We start from the raw sequence: 10000 nt of genomic DNA, 5'->3' as shown, positions 1-10000 counted from the left end.
ATCCTCATAACTATAAATTCAACTGATAATCAAATTCGACGAAATAAAAAGAGAAATAGATTTTTTTTAATATTGGACATAACGTAGGTAAAATTCGACTCAAACTGCTTTCCGCTTTTCCCCCCGAATGCATCGTTCAGGAGAAACCTTTTCTCATGGAGAAGGAAGATATCCACTACACTGGCAATGAGCGATATGAAGGATATGTCAAGGACCTCGCTGATCTCATTGCCAGATACCTCAATATCAATTGTAAGTATTAACCTGAACTTAGTCATTTTAAATCTTTCCAGAGGATAATTAGGTCTCAGCATGTGCAGCTGCACGCAAAGAACCCTTGACAGGTGAATTTCATCACTGGTATTTGGTTCGTTTTGTAGAAAGTCATATTATAATTACCTTGCCATTTTAGTAATTGTTTCTACATTTTACTGGGCCTTAATATTTCCGTAAAGTATTGTCAGTAATCTTTTGAAATTAAAACCATTTTCATTAATATAAATGAAACACGGACTACTAAGCTATTTGGATGATTAAGTTTGCTTACATTGTTCTCATGCATAAAGAAAAGCATTGTATATAAGGATGGAGTATTTCAGTAGTCAAAGGTAGGGCTTAACAGAGTATGCGTCCATGAATATGTAAAATCGCTTCCTGAAAAATCTGCATTTTAAGCGCAAACCAAGATTTTGGTGTTAATCTATAATACTAGTCATATCAACCTAAAGATAAATTTATATCTTTGAATTTATTAAATGGTTGACAAATCTCTGTAAAAATATGCCATGTATGATCAAGTTTCTTACGCAGGTGACTTTTTTTTCGTTTTAATTCGAATACTGACAATTTCAAAATGTTTATTGTTCTCTTAGTAATTACTCAGTCACCCCAGAAACATTATATAAAAGTTTTCAGTACCCCTATTTGATTTTATTGGTGGTATACATTATTTTCTCTAAAAAATAATGAATATAAACAATAGATACAAATTATTAGGAGGCAATAATAAGGTATTAACACCATAGAAGCAAAGCCCACGTTTTCTCCAGTACTATGGAAGAAGAACTTTATATTTAATAATATATATATATATATATATATATATATATATATATATATATATATATATGTGTGTGTGTGTGTGTGTGTGTGTGTGTGTGTGTGTGTGCGTAAGTGTGTGTGTGTGTGTGTGTGTGTAAAAGTTAACACCTTCAAAGTAAAGAAACAAAATTAAGCTTCGGAAGGGAACATTGCCAAGAAGGAGATGGTATTTTGGAAAGTTTAATACGTTTCTTTTCTTGCTCTTCACTAATATTAGATAGGGTCTTTCAGACGAGGCTGTCAAACCATATGGTCATGAAGCCTTACTTTTGTACAGCACCTGACTCCCTAGTTGGACTTGCATGTATGAACTGACCTAAGCAAGGTTTCTCAACTTATTTGATAGGAAGCCCAGAATATACAGTATGTGGTATTTATAACTCATGCCTTTCGTAGATTTTTTTTTTTTTTTTAATTTCCTTCCCTCCACTTTACGCTCTTTCAGAACCTTCCTCAGTTACGTCCATTCGGGAATAATCAATACTTTGTAAAGAATTGAAATAACATGATGTGAACTTTGGATTAGTAGATACTTGCGATCTGCATTGACTTTATTAATGTTTTCACCCTCGTCAACGGAGATGGGAATTGGTATATTTCTTCCCATAACCGTCTGGTTACCAATTAACGTGATATCCTAAAAATGGAAAAAAAGACCTAAGATGAAATTTGCAACGTACATTGGGTGACTCCACTGGTCGATTAATTTTATATAGGCATAACCGTAAGTTAACAAGTTGTCCTCATATCTTCCATCTGAAAGTGTGAGGATTTGAGAAAATTGTTTGCTTCAAGAAAGACTGTACAGACGTTAGTTGTTTTATATTATCAATAACAGGTCTGAGTTTGACCTTCAAAAGTGAAAATGCAAGAGCAAAGTCAAGTGAGGATCCTAATATATTCCGAATAGATTCCTGAATTTTAAATGTTCCAGAGAACAGGAGCTTGTGGGAAGAATTTGATTCGTAAATACTGATTTCGGAGTCAAAGGTCAGAATATTTATAGAAACTAGTCTTATAAATATAAATTATTTTGCATAATTTTTTAGCGATAATGATGATACCAATATTTCTCTTTCTATTTGGCGTGATAATATCTGAGTATTGTATAGAAACAGCCTAACATTATTTCGGTAAAGAAGACGAAAAGACTCTTGGTCAAAATGAAAATGCATACTTGCTTCTTTCTATGGCGAGTTATGGTCAGCGATAAACACTTTTAACATAAGAGCCTCAGAATTATATGCTTTATGATATACATTTACATATTTATTTTTGTTTTCAGTCAAACGTTTTTGCTGACTGGTCTTTCTGGCCGCTTGTCTTCGAGCCCACACACACACGTACACACAAGCACATACACACACTACATACATACTATATATATGTATATATATATTGTATATATATATGTGTATATATATATATATATATATATATATATATATATATATATATATATATATATACTATATATATATTATATATATATACACACACACTTAGACAAAACGCTGCACCACAAGTTTGTCGCGACATCCTAGATTATTAAGTCAAAAGAAATGTGTCCTATTACATTTCCCCGACAAGGGAACTCTCCGAAACAAATAACCACGACATGCCAGCCCTGGTAACCAGGAAAATTTTTTTCCGTGTAAGAAGGATCCAGGAAATATTGTTTTTTCGTGTTTATCGCTTCAAAACAGAACGTCCGCGTTTCGAGGTTATTATTATTTTTTTTCCTACATTGTTTACATGCCTAAGTTACGTCTTTCGAAAGTTTGTGCTATTAAAGAACTGAGTAATGTCAGTAATTTATATCTGATACTTTATAATGGGATGTTTAAAATTATTCAGTTAATTATTCTTCATAAAATGGTGCAATTAAATACGTGACTCTTCCCTGATTATTATTATTATTTATTATTATTATTATTATTAATTATTATTTATTTATTATTATTATTATTTTATTATTATTCATTATTATTATTATTATTCTTAAATTAGAGTGCTGTCTTCAGCTGCATTGATTTTATAGAAATTCTCTTCTATTCTCACTATTACGGCTTTTTCAATGTAATTTAAACTCGCGAGCAACGCACCCGGTGACGCTACAGTCCAGCTCCGCCGGTCTGCAAGGTTGCAGCAGCGAGAGCTTCAACTGTAGGAAGTAGCCGGAAGATACCTTCAAGCCGCCAACAGGAGACAAGCATCGCTCCCCCGACCAATGAAAATTCAGCTCGCGGGACTCCCACTGCTAGCCCCCGATTATAAAAACGGTAGAGCACGAATCCAACAACATTACGGGCTGCTCTAGGAGCAAGAGCCCGTGCCAGCACAAGGCTGGCTTAATCTCCAACAACAACAAGAGTCCAACATCAGTTTACTCCAAGCCGCATCTTCGAGAATATCTGGTCGGAACCAGAAGAAACGTTGGCTTCAACTTCATATTTCTCACCATTATGACTACTAGCTGACCAACCCGGCGTTGCTGGGGGAAAAACTCTGAAGAACTCAAATAAGCTTTCCTGCACTACCTTGTATTGACTATCCAGAAATTACTGTACTGACCTGCCCGGGTGGCAACCGATAAATTTCTCTCGCTCTCTCTCTCTCTCCAACCTTCTCTGTTTCGTACCGTCTTTCTTCTCCCTAATATGCCCTCTACTCTCACTCTCTCATTTCCTCTCCCTCCCACTCTCTTTCTCTGTCACACTCTGCACAACCCCGACCCCCTTTGGTGCCATTGAGGTCTTAACCCCCCATTATTTGATAGTAAATTATATTTAGTATGTATACCGATGATCGAAAGTCATATTATTGACTATGTATACCGAAAATTAGGTCGTAACGTTATTAAGTCTACGGGCTGAACCAGCCCCGTTTCGGGAAGGCGTCCCTCCCCCTACGGCGCCTTTAGTGCCTTTTGTTGCTTGAAACCCCATTATAAGCCATCTTGGCGGTCCCCAGTATAACCCTGCCAAGTTTCATGCCCATTGGACCAGCCGTTTGGCCGTGATTGAATGACAGACGGATGGACAGACATAACACCCATTATAGTAACTAGCAATATACCAATCCTTACTAAAAGCATATTCCTCTGCTGCTTCATATAAGTGACTCGCTAGTGTTTTCTAACTATTGCATCATTGATGTTTACCCTATAGTATTCTTTTTCAAATGATAAGTCATATGTATACAGAAATTTTGTATGATAAATTCGTAAAGTAACTAAGTCTACAGGCATAACCCCTTCGGGGGCGGGGGTGGGCGGGAGGTACGATGAAACATTATAGTAGACATAACACTCATTATAATTTAGTAAAATATTAGCTGGAAATTGCATTAGTCTACGGATAATGGTATAGTCCGTCTTCCTTATATTCAAGGGGTTCAGCAAGGGGTCTTCAGTGTGCCGAATTCTGGTTGGCTGTGCGTGTAGAGCTGGTCTCCCAGTGGCTGTTGTGGGCCAGCTTCAAGTTAGCCTCAGGTCCTGATGGTACTTTGCTGTAGTCTGGCAGATCTCCGGGATTGCGTGACGTCATTACAGGTCGGATTTTGATTGGTTGAGAGATTTATGATGTCATCTGGGGCCGAATTCTGGTTGGCCGACTGCTGAGTGACGTCGCGGCTGGTATTATTCTGATTTTCTTCGTCGGGGTTGTCATCGATGGCGTCGCTATCCTGTTGTGGTATGGTGGTATTGTTTCCTTTTGATAGTTGGTAAGAGAAAAGCCTCTAGTGTGGTGTTTGAGGAATGGCTTGTGCGGAGGCAGCGCAAGCCAGGTGCTTTCCAAATTATCCGCGCATTTAGGATAATGCTAATGCGGGATATGTCTAGAGTGTGGCTAGTTAAGGTGTGGCTCTAGATAGCACCCTCCTGGGCGTGGCACGTGATCTGCTTCCAGTGACGTATAGGGGGCCATACCAATTTAAGCGCCGTGATGTCCATGGGTGCGACATTTGAATTGGTAGACCACATTCGTCTGCTTGAGAGGATCACGTGTAGGTGGGGAGGGATTATTTCGCACAATTAGGTCTCTTGTTCGTTTGTTCTTGTAGTACACTACAAGATCAATGCTCTTGCCCTCCTCAGTGGGTTTGGTGTTTTCCATGACGATTTTCTTTATGGAGTCCTCTTCTCGATACTGCAAATGCATAAAAGCCCTATAAAAAATCCTAATCTTGTCCTGGGAGTGGGGTTGCGGCCTCTCACTACCATTATACCATCTCTCCAAGGCAGTATAAATTAGCCTCTAGAATATGAATACGAACGTAGAGATGAATGAGCTTGCGTTCGCCCGTAAGCATACACAGATTGGAGCAATTATGCATCAAAATAATAATTTGGCTTCGTCAATGTAATATAAAACTGCTGGAAACGTAAGAGGAAATAGAAGCTATTGGCGTAACTATTGGCATTCCAACCATGCTATGAAATTTGACATGGTGATTGATTATATAAAAAATACAAAGCACACGAAAAAAAATTCTAGTGCAGTTGAACGAACGTTTGTTACGAAAGACTCTAATCTCATTAAATTTTCACATAGTTATTAAAAGATTATCAAATATTTATAATTAATTTTCCAATATCTTCCAAGATAATATCATTGATATTCTAAAGAACAATCTGCACATTTACAAGTATATGAATGATGGTTTTATGGTACTGGTCAAGTGTGACAACAGGGGGCCTCAACAGATTGTTGATGTTGATGCTCGGAGGAATTAGTAAAAGTCACATATTATCCTACGAAACATTATTACATGTCAGAAAAAAAAGTGACAAACCTAACTTGTTTACTAGAAAAAACTTAAAATATTACCCGGGTGTTTGTAACGTAACCCCATGAATAATTCGATTTTTTAGATTTTCTCAATTACTCTTTTAGAAAAATAAAACCAATAGAATAATAAAGAATGGAACATTGTTCTGTTGGATTTTAACTATTTTGAAGGAGTATTCAATAGGAGACTCAGCTACTCAGCTTTAGTGGGGTCCTGTGTGTTTAAGACTAATAGTACACAAAAGAAAAACTATTTCTGTTATTTGTTAATTTAACTTTTGACACCTTTATTCCTTTCCTCGTTGGTGTCCATCACTTTTTTTTTTGTCGCATAAGTGAAATAGTACAAATTCATCAACCCTATTGTTGCACTGTTGTTTTCGATCATATTTTAAAATGGCAAGCTTACCTACCACAGCTTACCTACCACTGTTTTCATTAAGCTTCTGCCATCATTTCAAAAATGTATCCATTTTATCAAGTGCGTAAGAAAGAAACTGTGCACTAAATCCAGACAAGAGACAAATTTTCCATTTTATATGAAAAATACGTTTATGCACATGGTTGTTTAAAATTTTGATCGGGAAATTATCAAAGGGAATGACATAAATAAATAGAGCCATGTTTTATTGGTTAAATGAATATAATATATTTGACTATATATTTGATAATTTTCTATCACAATTCATGAGATATTTATCGTATTTTCGACGTGTGCCCCTCCGCATCATATGTTCATTTTTAATATTTGACTGACTAGCTGCCGAAAATAAGCGCCTTTGAATTGATTGTTTTACCATTTTTATGTGAATATTTTTATTTTTAGTTGTATATGCCATTTGTTCCCTTACAGTTGAATGGCAGCGTTCTGGTGCAGTTGACATTGTTTCATTATGAATATGTCTTAAAAAACCAATGATATTATTAAATTAAACTTATAGCGAAGTATATAAAAGAAATGTTTATATTTCTTCAGAAAGAAAAGATCTTTCAAAGATAAATAATGACACTGCATGATGAAATCGACCGCTGTATTTCCAAATGATTGTAGTACTGTAATTCCTTCGTTCCAAACTATCAACCACGATATTTTCCAGTCTATTCACTACTTTTTAAAACTAATAAAACTGATCACGATTGTTTCTGAGTCCAGATTTACATGGATGCATTTTAACAATTACATCGGACTAGAAAATCCGTATACGCTGCACTGTTGGGCAACGGGAAACCAACATCTTCAGTTATGCAGGAGATACAATTTTGTACATCCGACATTGGTAATGTTATTCCCCTAACAGAAAACATTGCATCCTGAGAAAGAGCAGAATTGCTGTGTCCTCATATGCTTCAAAAGGGCATGAGGATAAAATGATGAAAGTTCACTTTTTACTGATACCTTGCTTCCTCTAGTCACTGAGACAGCAGTTAAGGTTGCCAACCAAACTTAGTCAGATGAAAAAATTCTACAAACAGTTTTAGATAGGTGCTTCAGCTACCAAGGCCACAATTAATAATTTTTGCATCAGTCTTCGAAGTGTATAAATATATGTATAAATTTATGCAATGTTTTCTTTGCTAATAGAAAGCGGGGAGAAAAACATAGACAGACAGACAGACAGACAGACAGACAGACAGACAGCAGACAGACAGCAAAACAGAGACACAGCAGACAGACAGCGACGTGCATTGTGGTCTTTGCTCTTAGAAAGGGGGTATAAAGACAGACGGATAGACGTACTCTGAAAATTTGCGTAGATACAGACATCCCAGGTAATTCGGAGCTGTGCAAATGAGCAGAATGCGCCAGAAAAGTATGTAAGGATTGCATATGACATATAAGAAGCAATAGTTGTCAGATGTAGCGCTGAACTGGTTAATACTGATGAGTTCTCTGCGATGTTAGTCTCTGATTATTACACTTTTTACCTGTTTACGGATACGATTTTCCATAAGGACAGAGGAATAACGTCTGACGAAGATCAGGAAGCAAAGGTTAATGGGAAGGTAAATTCAGATATTTAGAAATGAGAAAGGTAAAGATGAGGAATAGCTTCATAAACAACCGAAGTAAAGACATGGCGAAAAGTTACAAGAGACTGATGTCAACATTGATCTATGTAAATAAACAAAAAGGTTAAAAGTTTATGAAACATTTAAGAGTATCGCTGCTGAAAACGAGCAGGACACAGATTGAGAGAGTAATATCTAAAATAGTTAAGGAAGACATACGAAAATGCCAAATAAGAGAGTAAAGGGCACGAGAGAAGTTCGAAAGGAAAAAGAGGTACATAGTCTGAGGCAGAGAAGTCTACCAAGAGAGAAGGTTCAGGAACGAATGAGGTAAAAGACCCTGGTCATCAATATCGGTTTTGCATAAAAGATGAAAAAATAAGAGATATTAATTTAGTTTATCATTTGAATATTATTCTGAGGAATAAAGCAAGGCCTCTCGTACTGCATGCCGCTTACTAATAAACCGCTGTCCCAAATAGAAGTTGGTAACATATCAGCATTTCACGCTTTTTCAATTTTTATAAAGCCGCATATGCAGTAAATATTTAATAACAAGAGTATCCACATTTTAAAAATTACATTCGGTGTACACGATTCACTTCCGTATAGTAGTGTTGACTTAACAATCCCTGCATTGAAATTTCACTTAGCGTCTAAACATTCCAGGAATAACCTATCGAATTTATCTAGGTAACGAGGAAAAAGAAATTTTTGTCATCATTCTCTGAAATTGTGAACACAGTGAAATAAGTTAATTTATGTATCGGAGATTTTTTATGAAACTACTAAGCAGGAAAGTTAGTTCTGTTTCAAGTATAGTATTTAGTCAGCAAGAAGAGCGAGAGGATTTTTTGCTCTTTCCAATTATTTCCATATAATGCCACTACTAGCAGCGTGAAATCATAACAAGTTTGATATTTATAAAATTAAAAATAATAACGATAAAGTAAATACTTCATCCATTCCAGATACCCTTCGGCTTGTCAAGGATAACAAATATGGAAGGATTGATCTCACCAAGGACGGTGGATGGAATGGCATGGTTGGGGAGCTGGTGAGGAAGGTAAGATTCACATTATATACAGCAACTCTCTCTCTCTCTCTCTCTCTCTCTCTCTCTCTCTCTCTCTCTCTCTCTCTCTCTCTCTCCTAAAATATTTCATTTGACACATGTCTTAGCCCTCTCCCTTCTCACTTAACATGTTTCAGTTGACACGGGCTTTATCTCTCTCCTAAAATTGATAATAAAAGTAAGTTTAGCTATCATAAGGTATAGTTATGAAGGAAAAATTCATGTGATATGTATGATGTATTCAAATTTTGAAAATATGTAATTTGAAACTTAAAAACCTTTGACGAGGACACGAAGAATAATGTAATACTATTGTGAACAATTAACCCTACAGCCACCTATACGTGTTGACTTACAAACACACACACACACACACACACATATATATATATATATATGTGTATACGTTTATATATATATATATATATATATATATATATATATATATATATATATATATATATATATATATATGTGTGTGTGTGTGTGTGTGTGTGTGTGTGTGTGTGTATACGTTTTATATATATATATATATATATATAGTATATATATATATATATATATATATATATATATATATGTATATATATATATATATATATATATATATATATATATATATATATATATATATATATATATATAATCCTTGGGTGCAAAAATGTTGCAAGTAAGTCACCCCCTATAAATTACTAGACCAATATTATATTCCACGGACCCTCCTATCATAACATGTCCAAAATTATCGCTGTGAATAATGGCGGTCTATTAGCAATACAACACTCTCCTTTCAGCTTTATAAAATTATTATATTTTATTCATAATACGAGAAATATTCATTATTACGTAACTGAGTAATAGTTAATTCGTTATATTATTATTATTATTATTATTATTATTATTATTATTATTATTATTATTATTATTATTATTATTATTCAGTGGATAAACAATATCCTTATAGAACAAGCCCACAAGGGCCATTGACTTGAAATTCAAGCTTCCAAAGACTATGGTGCTC

General features: G+C 35.2%; 1 protein-coding gene across 5 annotated transcripts in view; it reads left to right on the top strand.

The window, feature by feature from the left end:
* The window catches only part of LOC135220669 (glutamate receptor 1-like), a 713951-nt gene that overhangs the window by 679773 nt on the left and 24178 nt on the right, over positions 1-10000 (top strand). For all 5 annotated transcript variants that reach the window (XM_064258041.1, XM_064258039.1, XM_064258037.1 and 2 more), the window contains exons 12-13: positions 141-252; positions 8876-8970. In XM_064258041.1, coding sequence (XP_064114111.1) covers positions 141-252; positions 8876-8970 — 207 coding nt within the window. The remainder of the gene's footprint in view (positions 1-140; positions 253-8875; positions 8971-10000) is intronic.

Source organism: Macrobrachium nipponense, chromosome 2, assembly GCF_015104395.2.
Source record: "Macrobrachium nipponense isolate FS-2020 chromosome 2, ASM1510439v2, whole genome shotgun sequence".
NCBI lineage: Eukaryota > Metazoa > Arthropoda > Malacostraca > Decapoda > Palaemonidae > Macrobrachium > Macrobrachium nipponense.
Note: the sequence above shows the minus strand (reverse complement) of the source record. Positions and strands in the feature narration are given on the sequence as shown.